Genomic DNA, 27,920 nt, shown 5'->3' on the forward strand with positions numbered 1-27,920 from the left:
TTTTTGGTGGTGCAGCCAAAGTTTTTAGAAATTATTGGCCTAAGGGTGGACATATCCTGCTTATGGATTCCCAGTCTAGGGGTAGGTCTAGACGTAGCTGGAAATTCCTTCTCTCTCTCTTGCTCCTTTCTGCTGCTATCTTATATCTCGCCTATGCGTCTTCAAGGTTCTGGCTCCAGTGGCTTGATAGCTTACTTCAGAATTCAAATCTATCCTTACTTGGGCGACTGCCTGATTTTTGGCTCAAGAAAAGGAAGACCTTCTACAGCATCTGAATATGTTATATATGTTATAGCAGTGCCTAGGGTATTCTGTGAGCGAAATAAAGTCCAGTCTAGTACCGGAAGCTACATATCTCAAAAATGTATGGACACAGCACTGCCAGGATTTGGACACTGTCATTCAAATAATACTTTGCCTCAAAAAATTTTTGTGGTGGGCTCAGGAATGTCACCTAAACAGCTTGGGAGCTCATAAAAATGGAAAGGATATAAGACACAAGCGCTGCCACACTACAGCATCTACAAATCAACATGAAGGAGATGATAGCAGTCCTTGCATTAATATTTCAAGGAGTTCCTTCTTCCAGGGCAGGTGTTGATTCTAACAGACAACACAACTGTCATGTGGTACATCAACAAACAAATCTTATCCATCTAACAGCCTGCTTGAAACACAGCAACAACACAGCAGGTCAACACTTCCTCAACAAGTTTTAAATGTGATTATGGAAGCTAGAAGACCTAGTACAAAGAAGTGCATGAAAAATGGAAGAGATTTTTTTTTTTTGAGTACAAGAAAAGAATTTGAGTGAGCCTAATTTGAGTGTTGCTCTTCAATTAATATCTGAGTTATTGGACAAAGGTTTGTCACCATTGTTTTCGTGTTTTAAGCAGTTTTGTTAGGGCAAAAGAATATAAGATCCCACGTAGAGCTCCTACTCCTGCTTGGGGGATCTCAATTTTGTTGGAAAAAACTTACTTCACAACCTTTTTTGAGCCCATGCTACTGCTGAATTGGAAATATTCATGGAAGACTGCTTTTCTGTTGGCTATTACTCTTTCTGAAGAAGAAGGGTGGAGTTGCAGGCCCTTGGGCAGTAGAGCCTTTTGATTTTTTCCATATCATTTGCCTACTTTTTATGCAGACCCCAAAAAAAAGGGGAAAAATTTTGCACTTTAGATGTATGTACACACAGGCATAGGTTATATATTTTAAGCAGGAGATTTTATTTAGGCAGTCTCAGCAGTTGTTTGTTTCTTTGAGTTTGAGTTCAGAGCCAGCCTGTGTCAAAACAAACTACAAGAAAAAGACGCCGGTCATGCGATTGGGTACCCGGACGCATGGCCGTACTGGCGCGCGCCTTGACCCCGACGCCAGCCTTATTCTCTGGTATTGGCCGACTGATAGCGTCGGTCATGCGATTAGCACTGACGACGCTGTCACGTCAGCCTGCACGACTGACCGTCTTATACTCTCTACTTATTCGGCGACTGGACACTTTTCATGGCAAGAGCAAATTGTGTCTTAAAGTAGGATAAACAGTTGGGAGCAGAGTAGAAGGTTGAGCCCAGCTTGTACAGGCAGCTGTTTAGCACTCGATAGTGTGACAGCAGTGGGGGGATAGTAATGAAATTGCATATTTTATTTGATAAGGGATGCAGGGAGGTTGTGCTTTTGTTTGAAATATAAGCAAATAAAAGTAAGAAGTGGAAAGCGTGGAGTAGATGTTTTTCGTGTTTCACTGTTGCAGTCATCACACTTGGGTTGTTTGCCTGCAGGTAACCCTCAGTCGGCCTGAATACCAGAGTCTTAGTATTTCTGCATCGGATGCTGTCTCTTCTTCCATGATGTCAGGTCGTCAAGGGTATAAAACAGGCAGCAAACACCATTACATCAGTCTTTTTTGCCGAGGAGGAGCCCGAAACAGAAGCATTTCGCAAGTGCCAGTTAGCCACTACCTGAAATTTTCGTTTGAGTTTATAATCCTGAAGTCTTCTAAAGGCTAAGTACCCCCGTTGGGGATCCTTTTTTTCTTGCTCTAACTGATGTCAGAAAAAGTTAACGATAGTCTTGCCTGTGGAAAGCAAATACCGTAGAGATTTTCATTCTTACCGCATCACCTGTTTAGGCCCAGACCACGACGTCCCTCACTGTCGGTTTTGTGCCTTGTGTAATGCCTGAACCATTAGTCGTCGGGCTACCTTTGTCGCTAAATTCTTTCGCTCGCATTCTCCGTATTCTGAAATGGCTTCGATAAGCCATCCAACTACTGATTTTCCGAAAAGAGAGACCGCATAGATCCAAACCGCCGCCACTTCCGCTAAGCTAGTCACCAGTCCGCCGGCACTCAGTGAGGTGCCTTTGCAGCCTCTGATGCCCGCTTCTATGGATTCGCAGGCCTCTGCCGAGACCCATTCGGAGTCCGGCATGCAGCGAGATGCTTCTTCGACTATGGAACCTGCGGATGTCTCTACCTTGGATGGGTCCGGAGCCACTGTGCAGGCACCGGCTTCTGAGGGTGTATTCTGTCTTACTGATGTTCGAATCGGAGACTACTACTTTTTTAGCCAAAACTACAGTGTGTCTTTAGGCCCAGAGTATGCACTACGCCTAGAAAACCGACTACCAAAGTGCATGCTCAAGCTCCCATGCCACAAAAACAAATGCTTAGAATGACTGAAGACCTTGTTACCCTAATTAGGGGAAGCCAACCTTCCCCTGCTTAGAGACAGAGAATTGAGTTTCCTTCTGATTATCAGGACATGCCCTTATCAGCCTATAAGGATTCAGATGCAGATCAATCCATTCCTTCTGCCTCCTCACCAGAGGATTTTTCTTTTGGTGAAACCTTGCATACTTTAAAGAGCATTTCTACTGGGAATGCCAAGACTACCCTCAGTCCAAAAAGCGACTGAGAATTTTTAGAGTTGCCTCAGCACAAGCCTCTAACCATACCTCCTGTCCTGGATGTTGTAGAGGATGTTCTTATGAAATCCAGTCTTACTCCAGATAAATTACCCCCAGCCCCTAGGAAACCTGACAAGTACTACCGAGTAGCTGATTCCCACCAATTTCTTTTCAAGAATCCTACTGCTGATCCAGAGAGCATTTCTCAGGGACCTAATGGTATTAAGACTACTACAGCCAAAACTCCTACTCCTTCGGACAGGGTTGGCAGAGCTTTAGACAGGTGGGGTAAGAAGGTATATACCTCTGCAACTCTTGCCATCAGGGCATTAAATTGCCAGTTTCACATGTTGAAGTACCAGCAGCATATTATGGAACTAATTAAACAAAAAATGGTATTTCCAGATTGTGCAGAAAATAAAGATTTACAAGAGCTAATGCATTCTGCAAACCAAGTTAGTAAGCATACTTTGCAGTGTGGCTTTGTTTCCCTAGAAGAATCTTGCAGAGCTACAGTCACTGGTTCTGTATTGAGAAGGCATGCTTGGCTGAAGGAACAAACCTTGCCAGATGATGTCAGATCCAAATTACTAGACTCGCCTTTAAATAAGGACTGTTTGTTTGGCACCAAAGCAGAAGTTGTTCTTAAAAAAAAAAATGGAAGAAAAAGCTAAATATATGCAAACTGTTAAACAATTCTTAAAAGTGCAACCACCTAGATTCAATAGGCATTGGTCTTCAAAAAACTGGTCCTTTCCAGCCCCTTCCAGGCCTTCCCGGACAAGACCCAGCAGAAACAGACCACCCAGACTACAGTCTCAGGGTATGCAGAGATCTAAACAATGGTGTGCCCCCACCCCAAAAACAGGGAGTGGTAAGCCGGCCCCTATGGCAAATGTTCACAGTGACTTCTCAATTCTCCTTCACAGCCCTACACAACTGCTTGTGCCCCTAGGAGGAAAACTTGCCCTTCATGCAAAAAACTGGATGTCCATTACTCAGGACTGATGGGTCCTCAACATTGTATCCCAGGGATACAAATTCTACTTCCATTCACTGCCAACCCCAAGCGGGTTTCCAGACTTTCTTCCAAACCAGTGGACAGAGGCTCAAAAGCAAGTACTTTCCCTGCTCAATATCAGAGCTGTACAACCTGTTCCAGTAGAACAAAGGGGTCAGGGGTTTCTACTCCAGACTTTTCCTGGTGCCCAGAAAGGAGGGCTCTTGGCACCCAATCCTGTATCTTTCAGTTCTCAACACTTTTCTGGTGTTCCCAAAATTCAAGATGCTTACCCTGCAACAGCTTCTCCCTATGCGAGCCAATGATTAATGATGAGTCTTTTTCATTGTTATGCCAGCTTTACATTTGAATACTCCCTCCCATCATGCCAGCTGCTTTTGGAATTCCTTGACAAGTCAGGCAGATCTACATTCCTGATCATTTCTTTGATGTTCATCGTGTTACCCTGCTGCAGTCATCACACTTGGGTTATCCTGTCATCAGGCGGTCCCGCAGTCTGCCTGAATTCCAAAGTCTTGGTCCGGCATCGGTTGCTGTCGCTTCTTCCCTGACGTCAGTGCGCCAGGGGTATATATGATGCATCCGACGCCATTTTCTTCAGTTTTTCTTGCCGTGCGATGCCCGAAGCAGAAGCAGTTCTCAAGTGCCGGTCGGCCGACTCCTGATATTTTCGAAGTCGAATTTCAGATCCAAAGTCTTCAGTAAAGCTAAGTACCCCATTGGGGAAACTTTTCTTGCCTCAGACTGATGTCAGAAAAAGTTAACAATTGTATTTCTTGTGGGAAGCAAATGCCTCATAAGGATTTTCATTCTTATTGTATACCTTGCCTAGGCCCAGACCACGACGTCACTGGTTGTCGCTTTTGTACTAGGTTCAATAAGCGAACTATAAAACGATGCTTTGATTTCTCACACCACTACTTCGGTAGAAAATTTAATTACACTATGCCGTCGGACCAACCGACTACCGGCGTGCACAAAAAACGCAAAGATAAGGACAGGCAGCCTAGACCCAAGCCAGACTCCGAGGCCTTGGCTGGGCCGGTCTCCGGTTCACCAGTTTTCAGTGAGGTGCCTACGCAGCCCCTGGCTACCGCAGAATTGGAACCAGAGACTGCTTCGGATCCTATGGCGAAGAGTTCTAGGCAGACGCAGCCATTTTCTTTAGGCCCTACCGACGACATTGCAGAAAGAGACGCCAGTACTGCAGAAACACCTTCGGTTTCTGAAGGTGTCTTCAGACCGACGACTCTCACCATAAAAACGTATCCTAAGCTTAAGACTCCTCTTAAACCAAAAAAGACTGCACTTCAGTCTCCAGTTCAGGGCCCCACGCCTAAGAAACAGATGCTTAAAATGGCTGAAGATTTGATCTCTTTAATCAGGGGTTCCCAACCCCCATCCGACAAAAGGCCTAGACAAGAGGAAGATTATGCCTCCTCTGATCAAGTATCTATTTCCTCAGGCTCCTCTGAGGAACAAGATTACTCCTTTCCCCCGTATGAAGATTCTGATGCTGAGGATTCCATTCCCTCAGCTTCTCCCCCTGAAAGATTACTCCTTTGGGGAAACTTTACATACTATGAGGGAACATTTTCACTGGGAAGGTCAGGACTACTCTGACTCAAAGGAAAGGCTCAGAGAGTTTCTTTTACTCCCCCAGCACAGACCACTTGCTATCCCCCCAGTTTTAGACATTGTGGATGATGTTTACTTAGAATCTAGTTTAAATCCATATTCTCTGCCTCCTGCTCCAGCCAAACCAGACAGATATTAGAGTGCCTGACTCCCACAAATTCCTTTATAAAAGCCCTGTTGCTGACCCAGAGACTATCTCCCAGGGTCGCAAAGGGGCTAAGGCTTCTATGGCAAAAAATCCTGTATCCTCTGAAAGGGACTCCAGAGCACTAGACAGGTGGGGGAAGAAGGTTTACATCTCAGCCACTCTAGCTATGAGAGCACTAAAGTGTCAATTTCACATGCTAAAATACCAGCAATTTCTAATGTCTCAAATAAAACAAAAGATGAGCACACACCCTCAACAGTCTGAATTGAAGGAAATGCAGGATCTGTTGCATGCAGCTGAACAGGTGGACAAACATACTTTACAATGTGGATTTGATTCCTTGGAAGCTTCCTGTAGAGCAGCTGTTACTAGGTCTGTTATACCTAGGCATGCTTGGTTAAAGGAACAAACTCTGCCTGATCATGTTAAAGCCAAGTTACTAGATGCTCCCTTACAACAGGATGTCCTATTTGGAGTTAAAACAGAAGAAGTCTTAAAGAAAATGGAGGATAAGGCAAAATCTATGCAGACGGTCAAAGATTTCTTACAGGTTCAGCCCCCTCGCTTCAGCAGAAATTGGCCAACAAAAAATTGGTCCTTTCCAGCTACTGACACCCCTCAGAGGGGTAAATACAGACGCCCAAGAGGCAGAAGACAACCACAAACCCACTACAAACCTTGACAATGGGGCACTGCAACACAGAAGGGAGGAGAAGACAGGCCCCAAACTACTAGAAGGCAAACACAATGACTTAAACCTCATATGGCCAAGCAAAACTCTCTTGGCAGCTCCCTTGGGAGGAAAATTAGCACTTTTTTCAGACAACTGGCGCATTGTCACAAAGGACAAATGGGTCCTAGACATTATTTCACAAGGATACAGATTCCATTTCTACACCTTGCCAACGATAAGAGGAATGCCACACCTGCCACAAAATCAATGGGCAGAGGCATAAAAACAAATTACAGCTCTCATGGACATGAGAGCCATTCAACTGGTACCTACATGGGAGCAAGGCCAAGGATTTTACTCAAGACTCTTTCTAGTCCCCAGAAAGGACAATGCTTGGAGACCAATTCTGGACCTTTCATTTCTAAACACCTTCTTACAAGTACCCAAATTCAAGATGCTAACACTACAGCAGCTTCTTCCCATGTTGGGCAAGAAAGCATGGCTAGTAACGTTGGACCTCAAGGAGGCATACCTGCATGTCCCCATCAGACAAAATTGCAGAAGATACCTCCGTTTCATTGCAGGTTCAACCCATTGCCAATTCTCTGCACTGCCCTTTGGCTTATCCACTGCGCCCAGGGTTTTCACAAAATGCCTGGCACCAGTAATTTGCATACTGCAGACAGAGGAATTCAAATATACCCATACGTGGACGACTGCCTCATCCAAGCAGAAAGCAAGGACATCCTCTTACAACATCTGGCTTTTGTAAAACATAATCTAAGTTGCCTAGGGTACACAGTAAATGAAAAGAAATCCAAACTAGTACCCTCACAAAATATGACATTCCTGGGTGCCAGCTTGAATACAACGGCCCAGATGGCTTATCTGACGCCAGAAACTACTACAACTGACTCAATATTTCAAAACAATGGCAACAAAGACCCAACTCCCTGCAAGAAAAATTCTGCAGGCCTTGGGCTTCATGGCGTCTTGCATGCTACTAATACCATTTGCAAAGCTGCATATGAGGAAATTACAGTGGTACCTAAAAAGCATATGGTCTCAACACAGCCACAGCTTGGACACAATGATATATCTCATTCCCTGCCTTCAACAAGAGTTTCTATGGTGGTCACAGGCATGTCACCTCAACAATGGTCAGCCTTTCACCTAGCCCCCAGCCAGGCAAACTATGACAACAGATGCATCGGACTATGCCTGGGGGGCACACATGTCAGGATAGTGCATTCAAGGCATATGGACTGCAGATCAAGGGAATCTGCAAATCAATCAAAAAGAAATGCTAGCTGTACAGAATGCCCTTACAGCCTTCAAGGACCTCTTGCATCCAGGACAGCTTACAATAAGGACGGACAACACCACAGTAATGTGGTACATAAACAAACAAGGGGGTACACACTCCTACCCTCTATGCAGGCAAGCAATGACCTTGTGGAACACAGCACTGGCTTACCAAGTTCAGCTACAAGCGCAATTCCTGCCAGGAAAAAAGAACACATTGGCAGACTACCTCAGCAGAAACATCATGGATCCCCGCGAGTGGAAACAGGATCCACAAGTATTTGCAATGATAACTCAAAAATGGGGCCACCCAGACAAAGACCTGTTTGCCAGCCCCCAAAACTATCAGCTAACAAAATTTTGTACAAGGATGCTTCACCATCAAGCTTGGAAAGTGGACACACACTCATTCAGTTGGAAAAACCTGACAGTATATGCCTTCTCTCCATTGCCCCTTCTCACAAAGGTGCTGCTGAAAGTCAGGAAGGAGAGGCCCAGAATGATACTCATAGCCCCAGACTGGCCACGCCAGCACTGGTACCCACTACTACGGAATATGGCCCAGGGCCCACCTTGGATTTTACCACGGATTGCTCATTTGCTCACACAGCAAAACAATCAGATTCTACACCGCCAGTTCAAAACCTTAAATTTAGCTGCATGGCAAATCACCTAAGCAACCAGCCAGCTCCTCTTCCTCAAGCAGTTATGGATGTTATTCTGGAAGCTAGGAGGCCCAGCACCAGGAAGGCCTACTCGGACAAATGGAAAAGGTTTTGCGCCTGGAACCAAGCTAAAGGCCAAAATACCCTTCAGCCTCACATACCTCAGATTCTGCAGTATTAAAACTCATTCCCTCCAGAAGAGCTCTTTTGAGTGTGTACCTTTAACTCCTAGTGGGTGTGGCTTCAACATTTAAAAATTGAAGTTATCACCTTACATTTTTAGCAAATACCCATTGACAGAGGTCATATATCAATACAATTGTGTTTGCTATCATGTATGCTTCGATAAAATTTTTCCGATACCTTGTATGTAACCTGGTTTTGGAATTATTAATGCAAATATGAACAAGCAATATTTGACGCCTAGAGGAGCAGTAGGGTGTAACTGCAGAAACGCCTGGAGACGTCACTCGGCTGTAATGAGCTGAGATGTTGCATAAAGGACTTTCTTTTTCATCTATTAAAATCCACGCCTCAGCTATTTCAGCCCACTACAACACGGATCCACCCTTATTTTCACACCCGCTTCTAAGGCGGTTTCTTAGAGGGGCCAAAAACATTAGGCCCCCCCCCCCCCTCAGGAGAGCACCTACACCAACCTGGGACCTCAACTATGTTCTGGAAAAACTTATGCTACCTCCTTTTGAACCAGCTTTCTCTGCTGACCTAAAGTTTATATCATGGAAGACTGCCCAGCTGCTAGCAATAACTTCAGCCAGAAGAGTCTCAGAGCTTCAGGCACTAATGGCAGTAGAGCCTTTCCTCATTTTCCATCAAGACAGAGTTTCTCTCTGAACTAATCCCTCCTTTATGCCTAAGGTGGTATTCAGTGTGGCTCTAAATCAAACCATCCACTTACCCACCTTCTTTCCAAATCCACAGAACAAAGGAGAAAGGACTCCTGCACTCCTTGGACATTCACAGGCAACTACGTTACTACTTGGATAAAACTAAGGTTTTCAGAAAATCTGACCAGCTATTTGTATCCTATGCTGCAGCTTCACAAGGGAAGGCTATATCAAAACAGACCATTTCCAAATGGATAGGACATTGCATTCGTTTTTGCTACACCCATCACGGAAAACCAGTTCCTGCTACCATAAGGTCCCACTGTACCAGGGCAGCAGCTACATCTACAGCTTTCCTCAGGGGGGTGCCAACCAAGGATATTTTGGAAGCTGCAACTTGGAGTTCAGTACACACCTTCACCAAACACTACCACTTTACTCTAAGACTAGAGCTGGCTTCGCCACTGCAGTTCTGCAGGGCGTTCTAACCTCCTCTAACCCTGTTTGACTCAACCTCCCATCCTTAGCTTTAGGATTCTACCCAAGTGTGATGACTGCAGCAGGGTAACACGATGAACATATTACAGTTTTGTACCTACCATAAATGTAGATGTTTGAGTGTACACCCTGCTGCAGTCCAGGTTACCCTCCCTCCATCCCCTCTGACCTAACTATGATACTACCTTTGTGATGTATTTGCTTATAGCTGGAGGGATGTTTTGTTTGTGCTAAACTTTTTAGATTGGTACTATTTACTGACCACCTTTTTGGGGGCACCTGACATTTGGGGCAAGAAAAACTGAAGAAAATGGCGTCTGATGCATCATATATACCCCTGGCGCACTGACGTCAGGGAAGAAGTGACAGCAACCGACGTCGGACCAAGACTTTGGAATTCAGGCCGTCTGCGGGACCGCCTGACGACAGGATAACCCAAGTGTGATGACTGCAGCAGGGTGTACACTCGAACATCTGCATTTATGGTAGGTACAAAACTGTACTTTTTTCTCGATTTGCAGGAATGTGTTCACTCAGTGAATTGGGTGCACCATTTGGTGCAAGGGCTAGGTGTGCTATACTAATGCTGCTTCTGGTATCATTGAATGCATTTATGAATTGACTGTATGCCACTGAGTGTGGAGCTTTAGAGAAGGATCGCCAATTTTGCGAGAAGTTTGTCCTGTCATAGATCCACACGACGAAGGGTTCTGCCACATAAGCAGAGAGGGTTGGGATTGTCACATATCCTATCACATCAACTAGTATAAGAATATTCTTTACATAGGGTTTTTCATTGTGTGTGTGGTGAGAGACTTTTCTCCTTTGAAGGTAGTAAATTCTTAGTGTCTTAGTCATTTAGATGTCTCGCTCATTTTGTTTTTTTCTGCTTTAACAATCCTCATTTCACTTTCTTATTTGGAATCATTTATAGGTAGCAGGGGAAGATGTTAAGCATTATTTTTAGTATGCTTTGGCAAGTCTTGCATGCAGTTTAAGAACTGAAGATCTGTGGAATGTACAGTCTTGGGGCTAGTTCTTTGTGACTGATTTATGTGCCTCAGAAAGCCAGTGTTTTTATAAAGTGCTATGACTTTCTGTTCGAGATGCCAAAAGTGCAAGAAAGGCTATAATAGAACTATTGCATGATACATTGGTGCAGCATTTTTTCTTTACTTTTAGTCCATGATTGCTATATTTAACTGTTGGCTTGGTAATGTTTTTTCTGGTTCATTGAGCAAGCTCAAAGTCCTTCTGCTCCAACAGTGTTCATTTTTCATCAGATGTAAATTTCAGTAAGCATGCTTTCAGTGCCGAAAAAATGTGAATGAGTTCAGGTTCCATTTCCATTAAAATGTAATGGAAATTAATCATTTCTTAATATGTTGTAAAGAAAGCAAGTCTTCAGTTATATGTCTGTGAATGGGATAATTGAAATATATAAACAGGATCCTCAAAGATGATCTTAATTGGTGTCTCTTCACTCTCTTCTGCAGGTTCAAACTCGCAGTGCTGATGAACCGATGACCACATTTGTTTTCTGTAATGAATGTGGAAACAGGTGGAAGGTAAGGAATACATTTTAGATATTTGTTTGACTGCACTTAATGTGGTTTCATTAAAAAGTAAGTAAAAATTTGCTTTCCTGACTTTCATTTCCCATTTTGTACAGACTAAATCATTACTGGTGATGAAGGTTTTAGAACTGATAAACATGTATCACTCCATTAATGTTTAGTTCTGGGAAAACATTTTCAGTACATTTGTTACTTGTTAAACAGTTTTTTTTCTAAAAGTAACAATTTACTTTTATTCTAGCAGTTGTCTGTCCTCTTTCTAAGAGGTTTGTCCAGTTGTATGTAATGTGTAGCGATGCAAAAGAATTGCATTAATGCATCAAAGATTTATTTCCTTTCATTATACGAAATGAAACTTTGATTAAAGCTAGGTCTAGTAAAGGTGTACAGCTGTCTAGGCAGAGCTACCCAAAATCTGAAAATGCTGATCCTTAAGACATGTCTGACAGATGTACAGCTCAAGCCAGTGTTGGAGAGTACCTTGGCTACCTTACAGACTCAGGACTACTTGTACTTTCAGTGAACATTTGCTCATGTGCCACAATTTTATAAGGGCAAGTTCTCCCACCTCTCCTCCACAAATGCATGTATTTACACACACACACACACACACACACACACACACACACACTCACTCACTCACTCACTCTTGGTCATTTCAGGCTTCCACATTGGCTGGCAGTTGAGGGTGCTTTGTTACATGACTAGGGTGGACTTGATGTAAACTGTATAGGTCTTCTTTTGATGCGTGTCCATGCATTTGTTCTTTTAAACTATAGGTGGCATGTAGGTGGAGTTACCCATAATGGATGTAATCATATCTACAGAATATCAATGTTTGTATTCTCTTGTGCATTTTGATTTGATGCTTAATTTACAGTTTGGGTGGATTTTTTTATTTTTGCTGGTGTGGTAGCCTGTATGCGTAATGAGATTTTCCCCTGGAAATGCTGAATTGATGGAGTTTTGTCCACCTCTAGTTGTTTCTTAACCTCTGGAATCACTCATCTAGATCTCCCTTACTCAGTTTACTGCCACAGACGGGTAATGAGGAAACTCAAGTTCTGTTTGACAACAGTATTACTTTATAGGTCCTGTGTTTGAGTTATCCTTACCACCATTTGGCAATAAACAACTTTTTGCAACTTCATGTGCTCAGTGACAGATGTGTGCGCACAGTGATGCACAGTATGTCATGTATCATTTACATAAACATGCTGATGCCCACCACCTGCAAGTTTTTTTTTTTTTTTTCAGCTGTGCATGCAGTTTGGCCCTCTGTCCTTTATGACATTAGTTCCTTCGTTTAGACTCCTTTTACTTTAGTCTTTTGTAATTGCTGAAAGTCATCTGAATCCTTTACCAGATGGTAAATGGACAGTCCTCATGGAACTAGGCTGTGGGTCCCTCTCTGTGCCTGACTTGCATGTTTGAGTTCTAAACATGGGATTGAGGATTAACTGGGACCTTGTCCTCAGAAAGAAAGTCTTCATTTTGCTGAGCTTCCCAAACTACACTGAAAACCGGGATCACGCCATTAGTAGAGGCTCCAGCTTCATCCTGGATGTTCTCCATGTTTCACTGTTGCATTCATCACCTGTGGGTTATCCCTGCTGTGGTAGCCCTCGGCCCAAATACCAGAGTCAGTGTTTTTGTGCGCCGGCTGCCGTCGCCTGTAGTCTGACGTCAGGTTGTCAGTGCTATAAAGTAAGGCAGCTGACGTCACTACATTGGTCTTTTTTGCCGTGGAGCCCATAGCAGAAGCAGTTCGCACGAGTGCTTGGTCGGTCATTACCAGAAGTTGAATTTCAGCTGAAAATGTCTAAAGCCAAGTACCCTGTTGGGGACCCTTTTTTCTTACTCTAACTGATGTCTAAAAACGTTATCAGTTGTCTCGCCTGTGGAAAGCAGATCCCACACTGAGACTTTCATTCTTACTGCATCAGTTGTTTAGGCCCAGACCACGACGTCCCTTTTTGCCGGTTCTGTGCCCTCTTTAATGCGAGAACCATTCGCTGCAAAGCTCTTTTTGTAGACAGTTATTTTCATCTTCCGTCTTTGACTTCCGATATGGTGTCAGTCAGCCAACAATCTGTCGACATTCCGAAAAACATCGAGATAAAGATAGGCCACACAAGGCTAAGCTTTCCGAGGACGCTTCCGCTAAGCAAGTAGTCAGTTCTCCAGAGTTCAGTGAGGTGCTTTCGCAGCCCCTGATGCCCAACTCACTTTCTACACAGGTCTCTGCCGAGACCCTTTCAGAGTCCGGTATGCCACAGAAATCCTCTTAGTCTTATGAGCCTTTAGATCTCTCTGCCTCAGTTGGGTCCAGAGCCGCGACGCAGGCACCAGCTTCCAAGGAGGCTTTTCGCACTACCGATTCCAGACAAATCCGACGTCTCCGCATCCAACTACCGATTCTCAGAGACTGATGGATTCTCTCAGGCCTAGAAGCTAGGCCACTCCTAGGAAATCTACTTCTAGCCACCATCTTGCTGCTGTTCCCCTACCCCAAGCTAAAATGCTTAGAATGGCGGAAGATCTCATCTCCCTTATCCGAGGTTCTCAGGCCCCCACTTCTAAAAGAAAAAGGCATCCTTATCCAGAAATTGACAGAACAAGAGTGTGAGGAATCTGTTTATTCTGCTTTTGAAGAGGAACAACATCCCTTAACTGTTTGAGGATTCAGATGCAGAGGTATCCATCCCTTCTGCCTCCCCTCCAGAAGGCCTCTCCTTTGGGGAAACCCTTCACTCCCTCTGGGCACATTTTCAATGGGAATATCAAGACTTCCACAGTCAAAGAAATGACTTGGAGAGTTTCTGGACCTGCTCCAACACAGACCCTTGGCCATCCCACCTATTTTGGAAGTAGTGGATGATGTCTTCCATGAATCCAGCTTAGCCCTTGATGCCCTGCCTCCTGCTCCAACTAAACTTGACAGGTACTACAGAGTACTGGCTTCTTACAAATACCTGTACAGGTATCCTGCTGCAGACCCTGAGGCCGTTACACAGGGACCCAAAAGAGCTAAGATGAGTTCTGTCAAGAATCCTTTTCCTTCGGACAAAGACTCCAGAGCTGTGGACAGATGGGGTAAGAAAGTATACACCTCTGCAACCCTAGCTATCAGAGCACTTGTGTCAGTTCCATATGTTAAAATATCAACAACACACTTTGGAACAATTAAAACAGAAGATTGCTACCTCTCCTGACAGTACCAACTCAAAAGAGCTGACAGAATTACTACACTCTGCTTATCAAGTGGCCAAGCACTCATTACATTGTTGATATATGACGTCCTAGAAGCCTCTAGCAGGGCAGCAATGACGGGATCTGTTATTAGAAGACATGCCTGGCTGAAGGAGCAACCTTTCCCTGATCATGTCAAGTCTAAACTTATTGATGCACCCCTAGATAAGGAACGCCTGTTTGGGGAAAAAGCATAAGCGGTACTTAAAAAGATGGAAGATAAAGCACAATCTATGCAGACAGTAGAAGATTTCTTTCAAGTTCAACCTCGCAGATTCAGCAGGAACTTTCCTTCTAAGCACTGGGTCTTCCCTGCACCTAGCAGACAGGGCCAAGGTAAGCCCCGCAGAGACAGGCCTTCCAGGCACCTATCCCATGGCCAGCAAAGAAGCAAGCAATGGACCACTTCTGTCTCTAAGGTAGGGAGTTTTATGCCAAGCTTTTATGGCAAGCACTCACAATGACTCTCCCTCCCCCCTCTGCCCTCCTTTCACTTATCAAAAACTAGGAGGAAGGCTCACTCTCTTCAATGACAATTGAGTCTCTATAACCAAGAACCAATGAGTCTTAAAAATCATTCTCAGGGATACAGATTCTCCTTCAGCGAACTCCCTATTCCAAGAGGGTACCTAGATCTTCCTCCAGTCCAGTGAGCAGAGGCATTGAATCCGGTCCAAACTCTAAAATCCCAGGGGCAGTAGAACCTGTCCCTCCATATCAAACGGGAAAAGGTTTTTACTCCAGACTATTCCTTGTTCCAAGAAAAGAGGGCACTTGGTGCCCCATCCTGGATCTAGCCAAACTGAACACCTCCTTGCTGGTCCCCAGATTCAAAATGCTAACCTTGCAGCAGCTCCTGCCTATGCTCACACAAAATGCTTGGCTTGTGATACTAGACCTAAAAGATGCCTACCTCCACATCCCCATCAGGGAATCGTGCAGAAAATTCCTGCGCTTCAGAGCAGGCTATCAACACTTTTAGTTGTCTGCACTGCCCTTTGGCTTACCTACTGCTCCCTGAGTATTCACTAAATGCTTGGCCCCAGCTATAGCATTCTGCAGACAGAGAAATATACAGATTTAACCTTACCTGGATGACTGCCTCATTCAGGCAGAGTGCAAAGAAAAGTTGCTCCAGGACCTTCTCTTTGTCAAATCACTCCTAACTTCCCTAGGGTTCACCATCAACGAGGAAAAAAAATGAAAGCAAAACCCCGCCAGAAAAATAGTTTTCCTGGGAGCTGTGCTAGACACAGCAACCCAAATGGCCTTCCTATCCCCAGAAAAGCAGAGCTTCCTGCCACTCTACTTCACCCAGCTGGCTTCCAGAAGCCACCTCACTGTGAGGAAGATGTTCTTCGTGTTTCACTGTTGCAGTCATTACATTTGGGTTATCTGCTTGCAGGTAGCCCTCAGTCGGCCTGATTAACAAAGTCTTGTGTCCTGCGTCAGTTACTTACTCTTCTTCAGTGACGTCAGGTCGTCAGGGGTATAAAACATGCAGCCGTCATTACATCCGTCTTTCTTGCCATGTGGTGCCTGAAGCAGAAGCAGTTCGCAAGTGTCGGTTGGCCGACTCCTGAAATGGGGGAAACTTTTTCTTGCTCTAAACCGATGTCAGTAAAAGTAAATAATTGTATTTCTTGTGGAAAGCAAATACCTCATAAAGCTATTCATTTGTACTGTATTCCTTGCCTAAGCATGGGGGTGTTTCGGTGAAGTGGCAGTGGAGTTTTTAACCAGATTTAGTGAAATCTTGAAAAGTGAGAGGATGCCTGAGGAACGGAGAAAGTGTTTTGGTACCAATTTTTAAGAATAAGGGTGATGTGCAGAGTTATAGTAACTACAGAGGGATTAAATTGATCAGTCACAGCATGAAGTTATGGGGAAGAGTAGTGGAAGCTAGGTTAAGAAGAGACGTGATGATTAGTGATCAACAGTATGGTTTCATGCCGGGAAAGAGCACTACAGATGTGATGTTTGCTCTGAGAGTGCTGATGGAGAAGTACAGAGAATGTCAGAAGGAGTTGCATTGTGTTTTTGTAGCCTTGGAGAAAGCATATGACAGGGTGCCTAGAGAGGATATGTGGTATTGTATAAGGAAGTTAGGAGTGTCAGAGAAGTATATAAGAGTGGTACAGGATATATACGAGGGTAGTGTGACAACGGTGAGGTCTGCTGTGGGAGTGATGGATGCATTTAAGGTGGAGGTGGGGTTACATCAAGGATCTGCTCTGAGCCCTTTCTTATTTACAATGGTGATGGACAAGTTGACAGACGAGATCAGACAGGAGTCCCCGTGGACTATGATGTTTGCAGATGACATTGTGATCTGTAGTGAGAGTAGGGAACAGGTGGAGGAGACCCTGGTGAGATGGAGGTATGCTCGAGAGAGAAGAGGGATGAAGGTCAGCAGGACTAAGACAGAATATATGTGTGAAAGAGAGAGGATAGAGGAATGGTGAGGATGCAAGGAGTAGAGCTGGTGAAGGTGGATGAGTTTTAATACTTGGGGTCAATAGTTCAGAGTAACGGTGAGTGTGGAAGAGAGGTGAAGAAGAGAGTACAGGCAGGATGGAGTGGGTGGAGAAGAGTGTCAGGAGTGATTTGTGACAGACTAGTACCTGTAAGAGTGAAAGGGAAGGTCTACAAGAGGGTAGTGAGACCAGCTATGTTATATGGGTTGGAGACAGTGGCACTGACAAAAAGGCAGGAGTTTGAGCTGGATGTGGCAGAGTTAAAGATGTTAAGAGTTGCACTGGGTGTAACTAGGGTGGACAGGATTAGGAACAAGTATATTAGAGGGTCAGCCCAGGTTGGAAGGTTTGGAGACAAAGCCAGAGAGACAAGATTACTTTGGTTTGGACATGTGCTGAGGAGGGATGCTGAGTATATTGGGAAAAAGATGCTAAGGATGAAGCTACCAGGTAACAGGAAAAGAGGAAGACCTAAGATGAGGTTTATGGATATGGTGAGAGAGGACATACAGGTTGGTGTGACAGAGCAAGATGCAGAGGACAGGAATAAATGGAAACGGGTCATCCACTGTGGCGACCCCTAACTGGAACAGCCGAAAGAAGATGACTGTATTCCTTGCCTAGGCCCTGACCACAATGTACCTCGCTGTCAGTTTTGTGCCTTATTTAAACCACGAACTATCCATAGTCGGTATATTTGCGCTTCTAAATTTTTTGGTGCTCTGTTCAATTATCCTGATATGTCTTCGGTAAGCCATCTGACTACCGACATTCCGAAGAAACGCAAAGATAAAGACAGACAGGCCGCTCAGTTCGTCGGTACTCAGTGAGGTGCTTTCGCAGCCCCTGATACCCGCTACTTCAGATTTGCAGGCCTCTACTGCGACCCATTCGGAGTCCGGTATGCTGTGAGATTCTTCAACTGTGGAACCTGCAGATGTCTCTACCTTGGATGGGTCCGCAGCCGCTGTGCAGGCACCAGCTTCTGAGGGTGTATTCAGGCCTACTGACTTGCATATTAAACCGGCGCCATTTTCTTCTTCAAGGCCTAAAACTCGAACCATGCTTAGAAAACTGACACCCAGATCGCATGGTCCTGACGCTATGCCTAAAGAACAAATTATAAGAATGACTGAAGACCTTGTTACTTTAATCAGGGGAAGCCAACCTTCCCCATCTAAGAGACCTAGGACCAAGTTTGCTTATGATACTTCTGACCAGGATTCTGAAATTTCTGTTTCTTCTGATGACCAGGATTTACCCTTGTCTACCTATGAGGATTCTGATGCTGAGGACTCTACTGTAGAAATTGTTTTCCTGGGAGCTGTGCTAGACACACCAACCCATATGGCTTCCTATCCCCAGAAAAGCAGAGCTTCCTGCCTCTCCACTTCACCCAGCTGGTTTCCAGAAGCCACCTCACTGTGAGGAAGTTTTTGCAAGCCCCGGGGATACATGGTATCTTGCACCCTTCTCATCCCTCTCACCAGGCTTCACATGAGAAAACTTCAGTGGTACTTAAAGAACCTTTAGTGTCACCACACTCAGTCCCTAGAGACCACTCTCCCTCTGATCCCTTGTATAAGGGCTGAATTACTGTGGTGGGCAGAGGGCTGTGCCATGAACAAGGGTCTTCCCTTCATCATCCGGCCAGACCATCACCACAGACGTCTCAAACATTGCTTTGGGCACTCATCTAGCAGGCAGGTGTACCCAAGGTCTTTGGAATGCCCAGCAACTTCACTTGCACATCAACCAGAAAGAAATGATGGCAGTGCAAAAGGCTCTGACCTTCTTCCAACCCCATCTCAGGCCAGGGGTCCTCCTTATAAAAACAGACAACACCACAATTATGTGGTACATCAACAAGCAGGGTGCACCCAATCTTACTCCTGTGCAGGTTAGCCATGAGTCTCTGGCTTACAGCCACCTCTGTGGGGCTACACCTAATTGCCCAATACTTACCAGGTATCAACAACACACTGGCGGACCACCTAAGCAGAAACTTACTGGACCCCCACGAATGGCAGCTCCACAGAGAAGTCTTTCTGCAGATCACATAGGAGGGGGGGGGACCCCAGAAGTGGACCTCTTTGCCTTGCTCCTCAACCACCAGCTGCACAAGTTCTGTACTAGGGAGTACCACCTCCTAGCATGGAAGGTGGATGCCTTGACCTTCCCCTGGAGCTCCCTCTTTGTGTACTTTCCCTCCTCTGCCCCTTATTCCCAAGGTTCTGATCAAAATAAGAGAGTAAAGACCAACGGCCATTCTCATTGCTCCAGACTGGCCCAGACAGCATTGGTACCCCTTATTACACAGTCTGACCTTACAGCCCCCAAAGCTGCTTCCCCTGATGTCATACCTCTGGACCCAGGAGAGGGGGAAGGTACTTCACCCAGACCTACAGACTCTAACTCTCAGCATGGCTTATACACTAAAAACTAACAAGGAGTCCCTGTTAAGCAAACTGGTCCTGGACATCACAAAGGCCAGAAGGCCCAGCACAAGAAAATCTTGTGCAGGAAAATGGAAAAGATTCTGCTCCTGGAAACTATCAAAAGAGGGTAGTACCTCCCAACCTTCCATCCCTCTCATCCTGCATTACCTAGCAGAGTTGCTCAGTAGTGGCCTCTTTCTCCTCTTTTAAAATCCATGCCTCTGCCATCTCTGCCCATTATGATTCAGACCCACCCCTCTTCTCTCCTTTGATTAAGCAATTCCTCAAAATGGCTTCTAATATCAGGCCTCCCAGAAGGCCTCTGACGTCACCCTGGGACCGGAATTGTGTTGGGAAATCTAACATTGCCTCATTTTGCACTTGCCGCTTCAGCAGAATTGAAATACCTCTCTTGGAGGGCTGCCTTCCTACTAGCTATCACCTCAGCCACAAGGGTCTTGGAGCTTCAAGCGCTCATGGCTGTCGAGCCCTTCATAATTTTCTTATGCAGACAGTCTCCCTGAGGACTAACCCCTCATTTATGCCCAAGTGGTGTCTGATGTGACCCTTAACCAGGCCATACACGTTCCCACCTTATTTCCCAACCCTCAAAACAAAGGGGAAGGAATTCTACATTCACTAGACATGCACAGACAACTCTGATATTATCTGGACTGTACTAAGCCACTCAGAAAAACAGACCAGCTTTTTGTAAGCTTTGCCCCAGGGGCAGAAGGGAAGCCCATCTCCAAACCATTTCCAAATGGATTTCACGCTGTATCCATTTTTGCTGCAGACTACATGGGAAACCCATCCCTAAGTCTGTCCGTACCCATTCCACAAGGGCATCCTCCACTTCCATTGCCTTCCTCAGAGGAGAACCTACCAGGGACATCTTGGAAGCGGCCACTTGGACCTCTGTCCATACCTTTAGAAAGTATTACCACCTACCCCTCTTTTCTAAGTCTAGGGAAGGGTTTGCCTCTGCAATTCTGCAGCGCCTCCTGTCCCATACCTAGGACTCAACCTATCCGTCCACCCTTTTCCTCAGCTTTGGGAATCCTCCCACAGGTGATGACTGCAACAGTGAAACACGAAGAACGTAGTACAGTTATGTACACTTACCATAAATGTAGATGTTCGAGTGTATTCATTGTTGCAGTCTTGTTTTCCCTCCCTCCATCCCCCACTTGACATCTTCCCCTAGGGGGACACAAGCTTCCCAAGGTGGCTATTTGCCACTAGGACCACTTCTCCATGGGTTAGGGCAAGAAAAACTGATGTAATGTCGGCTGCCTTGCTTTATAGCACTGATGACCTGACATCAGACTACAGGCAACGGCAGCCGACGCACAAAAACATTTGCTCTGGTATTCGGGCTGACCGAGGGCTACCACAGCAGGGATAACCCACAGGTGATGGCTGTAACAGTGAATACACTCAAACCCTTATATTTATGTTAAGTGTGCACAACTGTACTTTCTCCATTTTTGTGGTGTACAAGAGGCCTGAAAGAGGTCCCTCTGGCTCTTCACCCTTGGTGAGCTGCATCCTGGGATGCTTGCTCCACTTTTCCCCCCAGTTTGTTTGGCTTAACCTTAAGTCCACTCTAGAGAGACTGCTTTGTGAGATCAGGTAGTCTGGTTATGGATCAGGGGTTCAATGGACCAAGTCTTTGTTTCTGAGGATTTTATTGCAGGTTTCATCAGTCGTCGTTGGAGGAGCTGTTGGGTGAGCCTACACCAAAGTGTGCATCTAAGGCATGTTAAGTCTTTTGAACGTCAGGCACAGATTCAGGATTTCGCCCTTGGAGACAATGGTTTATTGCTGGCACTATACCTGACACAGCCTTCTTACCCTTGCAAATATGGTATTGAGATTCCTGGCTGTATAACTGCCAGCATGTGCCAGTCACGTACTTGGAGTCCTTGCACGGTCTTTTATGGAGGCTGTCAAAGGAACTGCTCCTTTTGTTATGCTATTTTGGGAAATATTTCTATAGTGATTTCCTCATTGATAAAACTAACACTGTTTTTGAGCCCTTGGGTTCTTAAAGTTCCTGTATGAATCTGTGTATTTTTTTAGGAAGTGCTTATTTGTACAGGCCTTCCCTGGCCCTTCTGCATGATTATACTGAGTTGCAACCTTTGAACTGCCCCACCCCGATCCACAGCTTCTTTGAGGATGTAAGCTTGGCAGCCTAAAGACACCCATCTCTGGCCTAGCAGCCAAGTTCTGGCCTTCATCTTGGTTGACTGATGCATGTAATCACATTGTTGAGGATCCCTTTTTGGGTGGAGGTAAGCTTCCTTTGGAAGGAACCCCTAATATGTAGTCAAGTGGAAAGGCCTCATTTTATTGATGGGACCTTTCTGGCTTCTGGTCTGTGATGCTTCATTTTAGGTTTGGAGTTTGAACTCCCTTTGCTATGATTAGACTTTTCCTTGTAGAGGGGCCAGGATGCTTGAGTTTAGCAGTTTAAGTATGGGCACCAGTTTTAGGTTTGCATCTTGCAGTTTTGTTTGAAGGTTACCTCCTTCCTAGGGATGCCATGACACACTTGCAGTAATGGATTTTACTGTCTTCTTTTTGAACAATGGGGTTGGCCTTTCCATGCCTTTGAGTGTTGGTCCTGAGTTTGGGGCTTATTGCTAAATCTTAGATCAATCTTCATTCAAGTAGCCTTCACATTTATTCCAGTGGATGGCTGCTAGTGGGGTAGTAGTTTACTTAAGCTGTTCATTAGTTGCTTGGCTTTAGAGACTAGGCTTCTGGCCCTTTTACCTGTGGAGCCAGTTTTATGTGGCTTTCCCTGCTTGGACTTCACATATGGTCTCTCATGGTTGCCACTTGATACATGGGGGCAGTTTTCTCACCCCTTGGAGTGGTTTGTGTTTGGTCCTGTAGCTTCTCATTCAACATCTCTCACGTCTGAGTGTGTGTGTGTGTTGGTGGGCTTTGAGTTGGCTCCCCATTCTCTCCATTGAGTGTAGCCAGAGACTATGATAGAAGTGGATCTTTGTGTGTGAAACACTGAATAGCAGCCCCCCTTCTACCTAGGAGGTAATAGTGATCCTGTCCTCCTGTTGTGGTAACAGAATAGAATGGGGTTGTAGTGGTCCTCTTCTCCCTGTTGGATCAGGGTATCATCTTCTTCATGCAGTCTCATAAATGTTATGGGGTTATAGGATCATAGGATTTACAAGGCAATTAAGTCACAAGACCATTAACTACTTGCTCACAACATTTATCGTGGTATAGCCCTTGATCTTTGTGTTTCACTGTGCCAGTCCTGACTTATGGGATTTTCTGCTATGGAAGCCCTTGGCTGGTCCAACTATCAGAATTTTTCCCTTTCTCCTGCAGCTTGGCAGACGCTCTCTTTGACGTCACTACATCTGGGTATAAAGGGGGCCAGCTGCTGCCATGACTGCAGTTTGTTCTTGCTGTCAGAGCCCAAAGAAGAGTTTTAGTCCATGCATCTGTTGGTCCGCACCAGAGGAAGATTGTGTAAAGCAAAGTACTTCATTGGGGAACTTCTCCTGTGTTTTTTGACTAATGTCAGATAATGTTAATAAGTCTCTGCTGTGGCAAACGGATATTACACCAGGAATTTAATTCTGTGTGTGACTTGTTTTAGGCCCAGAACACAATGTTCCTTAACTGTCAGTTCTGTGCTCGCTTTAATAGCAAAACTATAAAGTGTAGGTCAGAGATAATGCTTAAACATTTTAGCAAGTTGACATGGCCTTCACGTACCATGTTGTATGCCAGTCAAGCTGAATTTGATCTCCTTAGGCAAAAAAAAAAAGGAAAAACGCTTCAGACTTGGAGCCTCGGATGACACTGTTTTCCCGCCAACCAGTCCTCCTAGGGTTGTGATTGTTAAAGGTGAGGTGCCTTCTCAGCTCCCTTTGGCAATTAAGGTGGTGACACAAGCCTCTGTAGTGACCCATTTGGAGTTCGATATGCAGCTGTGTCCCTCCACTTTCTTATAAGTCAAAGGACTTGGCTTGTAAGTTGGATCCAGGGCCACTTTGCAGGTTCCAGCTTCCAACAACTGCTCTAAAACATCCTCAGGAGATTGCCTTGGCTTACCACTCATGGGAGTCTGTTGTTCATCTGTGTCCTAGTGCAGAGTTTTTCTATAGACCTTAAGTTTAAAGCCTGTCACAAAAAAGATGCACCCTCCTTACCTCAGCCTAGGCCTACCAGCTCCCAATCTCAGGCCTGTCAAGATCTAGTGAGGCTGGCTGAGGATTTGATTTCCTTGGTGAGGTCCAGATGCCTCCCTCTGCCTGAAACATACCCTGGTAAAAGAAAGAGGGATTCTTCACCCCAGGAGTTTTGAGTCCTTTCAGTCTGAGGATAACTTTCATAATTGTGAATCCAGAGGGTGCTTCTGTTGTTTCATATAGGAATTCTGAGTTGAACCTTGCCTCGGCTACACACACACGCGCGTGCAAACACTCTCGCGCTCACTCGCGCTCCTTTGGGTAAACCTTACCCTGAGGGCGTACTTCAAATGGAAAGCTCAGGACTTACCTCAGTCCAAGAGAAGGGTTAAGAAATTCCTCAGTCTCCCTGAACATAAACCCCTTGACATTTCCTCCAGTCTTAGAGGTGGCAGACTGTCTTTCTGGATTCCTCTATACAATCGAACTCCCTTTCCCCTGCCTCTCAGAAACCTGACAGATTTTGCAAGGTTGTAGATTGCACCTTTTTAAAGAACCATGTGATAAATCTTGAAGTGGTGACTTTGGGCCATAAGGGAGTAAATGCTAGTTATTCCAAAAATCCTTTACCTACAAACAAGGAAAAGCAGAGCATTGGACAGGTTTGCAGGGAGTGTACACCTCTATTACCCTTGTCATGAGGGCTTTTAACTGCTAGTTTCATATGGTGAAGTTCCAGAAAACAATTTTTGACCAGATGAAACAAAAACTGATGGTGATTGAAAATAAAGCCCTCTCAGAGGAATTACTGGATTTATGTAACTCCTGCTGTCTAGTGGCTAAACAGTCCCTGCACTGCAGCTATGATGCTCTGGGAGCTTTCAGCAGAGTAGTAGCTACAGGGACTAGCATTAGAAGGCATGGCCGGCTGAGGGAGCAGTTACACTTTGTACAAAGACCTTCTTTTTGGTCCTAAAGCTGAGGCTGTACTTAAGGAAATTGGAAGATGAGGCCAAGTCCATGCAAATTGTTAAGGACTTTCCTCGGGTCCAACCTCATCTGTTCAGCCGAAATTACACTACTAAACCTTTGTCCTTTCCAGCCCCCAAGTCTAAGCCTAGACAAAAGAGACCTTAGAGGGAAAGGAGTCAGAGACAGCCCCATAGGCCAAGACAGTGGCAGACAGACCCCCCAGTAGGCCTGTGGGATCCCACCCCCCAGGAGCAATCATGACTCTTCCAAGACTCTCCCTTTCCCTCTGCCTCTAGGCTGGAAGGAAGACTGTCCTTATTCCACAAGAACTTGGTCCCTCGTTGCCAGTGATCTATGGGTTCTAAACATCATTCTAGGAGGTTACAAACTCAAGTCCATACAAGCCTTGATTCGTTCAGGATTCCCAGATATTCCTCCAAACCAAAGCGCTAGGGCATTAAACCAAATACAGCTTCTGTGCGCCCAAGGCTGTGTGGAATGTGTACCAACCTCTCTGCAAGGAAAGGGGTTTTACTCCAGACTTTTCGTAGTTCCCAGAAAAGAGACTGTATTTGCAGGCCAATTCTAGACATGTCAAAGCTCAACCCTTTCTTGCATGTCTCAAAATTCAAAATGCTAACTGTACAAACACTGCTGCCCATGATCCACCCCCCCCCCTTTCAACTTCTTCATGGTAACCTTAGACCTAAAAGATTCATACCTCCACACACATCCTCAGAGAGGAATCCCACAGGAGGATCTTACTCTTTAGAGCAGGTATGAGGCATTATCCGTTCTGTGCTCTGCCTTTCGGCTTGTCTGCTGCACCTACTGCTTTCACAAAATACCTAGCCCCGGTGGTAGGCATCTGCAGGACAAGGGTAATTCAGATTCATCCTTACATAGACGATTGCCTCATTCAGGCAACAGACCTAGAAAACAAAAAACAGATTAGCTTTAAGCCCAAAATATACTAACTTCAGTGGGGTTTACCATCAGTACCCAAAATGTCTAACAAACCCCACTAACAGGATTGTGTTTCTGGGAGCTTTACTGGACTAATCGCTTCAGAAAGCACCTCCTTCTGAACAAGGTTACCCTTCTTACTCTGTACTTCAAAAAGTTCTTGTTAGGAAATGCCTCGCATCTAGTGTGTTTCAGGGCTCTAGACTCCATGGTCTCTTTCATCCTAATGATCCCCATGGCCAGACTACATATGAGGAAACTACACTGGTACCTCAGAAGTATGTGGTGCCAACACTCATTTTCTCATTTCAGGATAAAACTGCTTCCCTGTCGCTGGAAAGAGTTTGCATGGTGGGTCCAAGCATACTCCCGAAACCCAGACCTTCCCTTCATGTTCATCCCTCAGGACCAAACTCTGACAACAGATGCAGAAATAGCCTGGTGAGCCCACAACAACATGTCCAGACTCAAGGCAGGTGGAACTCTCAGTTCATAAAACAAACATGTCAACCTAAAGAAACTGATGCCTGTCCAGAAAGGTCTGAATGCCTTCAAAGAACAATGGAAACCAGAGGTCCTCATGGTAAAGGCAGACAACACCACAGTTATGTGGTACATAAACAGGTGGGGGGGGCTCACTCTTCCCCTTTTGCCACATAGCTACAGACCTTTGGGAAACAGTAAACTCTATAGCTCTGCTCCTCATAGCACTGTACCTGCTAGGAGAAACTAGTCAACAAGTGGATTGCCGCAGCCTGTCAGACCACCATGAGTGGCAACTGCATTGGGAAGCTTTTCTCAGCAGAGAGAAGAAAAAAAAAAGGGGGAGTGTCACAGACCTTTTTGCCACCAAAGAAAATGCTCACTTTTTGAAAAGTTTTGCTCCAGAAACCTGGAAGGCAGATGCTTTTTCCTTCCCTTAGACCGGCCTTATTCCTTTATGCTGCCCTCACAATACCCTTGCTACCCCAGATACCCTCTGAAAATAAGGGCAGAAGGGCCAAGGATAATTCTTATAACTCCATATTGGCTGAGGCAATGCTGATACCCCACTGTTATGCAGTATAAACAGGGAACCATGTTGCTGCCACAGTGGACCTGTTAACGCAGAACAAGAGCACAATCATATACCCCAGCCTGCACACTCAGATTGACAGCTTGGATCCCATGAAAGGGGTCACTCCTTGACGAACAGGTCCTGGACTTTATAAAAGAAGCCAGGAGACCTAGCAATAGACAGTCTTACTCTGCCAAATGGAGAAGATCCATTATATCGTGCAGGCAAAGGTGGACAAAACCATCGGCAAGGTCGGATCCCTTTCAACTTGTCATACTTGTGTAGCCTTTTTGAAAAAGGGCTATCCTACTCTTTAAAAATCCACGCTTCAGCTGTCTCTGCCTGTCTGCCTTCTCAGCCTCCTGCCCCCCCCCCCATGAAACGTTTTTTGAGAGGGATTGTCCACCTTAGGCCTCCTAGAAAACCTCCTGTTCCCTCCTGGAGCCACAGTTTCATTCTGGAGAAGCTCACCCTTCCACCCTACGATCCAGTGGCTTCCGCAGATGTAAAATTCCTTACATGGAAGACAGCTTTCCTACTCACCATTACTTCAGCCAGAAGGGTTTCAGAGCTTTAGGCCCTTGTGTGTAACGTCGTCATTTTCCACCCATAGAAAGCATCTCTTAGGACCAGTTCTTTTATGCCTGAGGTGGTGCCAGAGATTTCTTTAAGCAGACCGTACACTTTATTATATTCTTTCCTAACCCTCAAAATAAGGAAGAAAGGATCCTTCATACTTTGGATGTGCATAGGCAACTGCATTATTACTTGGACAGAACCAAGAATGTCAGGAAGTCAGACCAACTTTTTTGTGGCTTTTGCCAGTAGTTCTGAGGGGAGAACAGCTTCAAAAAAATTAATTTGCAAATGGATCTCCCACTGTATCTGTCTTTGCTGTCGCCATTCTGATAAGCCTCCAGATTCTGTGAGGACACATTCCAGTAGTGCTACCTCTGCTGCCTTTCTAAAACAGGTGATCACCAAGGACATTTTGGAAGGTGCTACTTGGTCTTTGTGCATACTTTCACCAGACATTGCCATCTTCCTACCTTAATCAAATCCACAGCAGGGTCTGCCACTGCTATTTTGCAGGACATCATTGTCTCGCCTTAGTTCTGCCATCCACCCTCCTTTCAGCTTTGTGAGTCGCCCACAAGTTAAGACGTCAACAGTGAAACATGAAGAACATAGTACAGTTGTTTACACTTACAAAAAATGTAGATGTTGGAGTTTATTCACTGTTGCAGTATTCTTTCCCCCTCTCCTTCCCCTCTTGCCTATCTGATAGGCTTGAACTTTT

General features: G+C 45.2%; 1 protein-coding gene across 1 annotated transcript in view; it reads left to right on the forward strand.

Annotated features, from left to right (window-relative positions):
• Positions 1-27,920, forward strand: part of TCEA1 (transcription elongation factor A1) — a gene marked incomplete in the record, with an annotated part of 560,757 nt that overhangs the window by 366,768 nt on the left and 166,069 nt on the right. The window contains 1 exon segment of the mRNA XM_044065512.1: positions 11,203-11,274. Coding sequence (XP_043921447.1) covers positions 11,203-11,274 — 72 coding nt within the window.

The sequence above is a fragment of the Protopterus annectens genome, chromosome 3.part0 (assembly GCF_019279795.1).
Source record: "Protopterus annectens isolate FY-2018-M chromosome 3.part0, PAN1.0, whole genome shotgun sequence".
In the NCBI taxonomy this organism is placed as follows: domain Eukaryota; kingdom Metazoa; phylum Chordata; order Ceratodontiformes; family Protopteridae; genus Protopterus; species Protopterus annectens.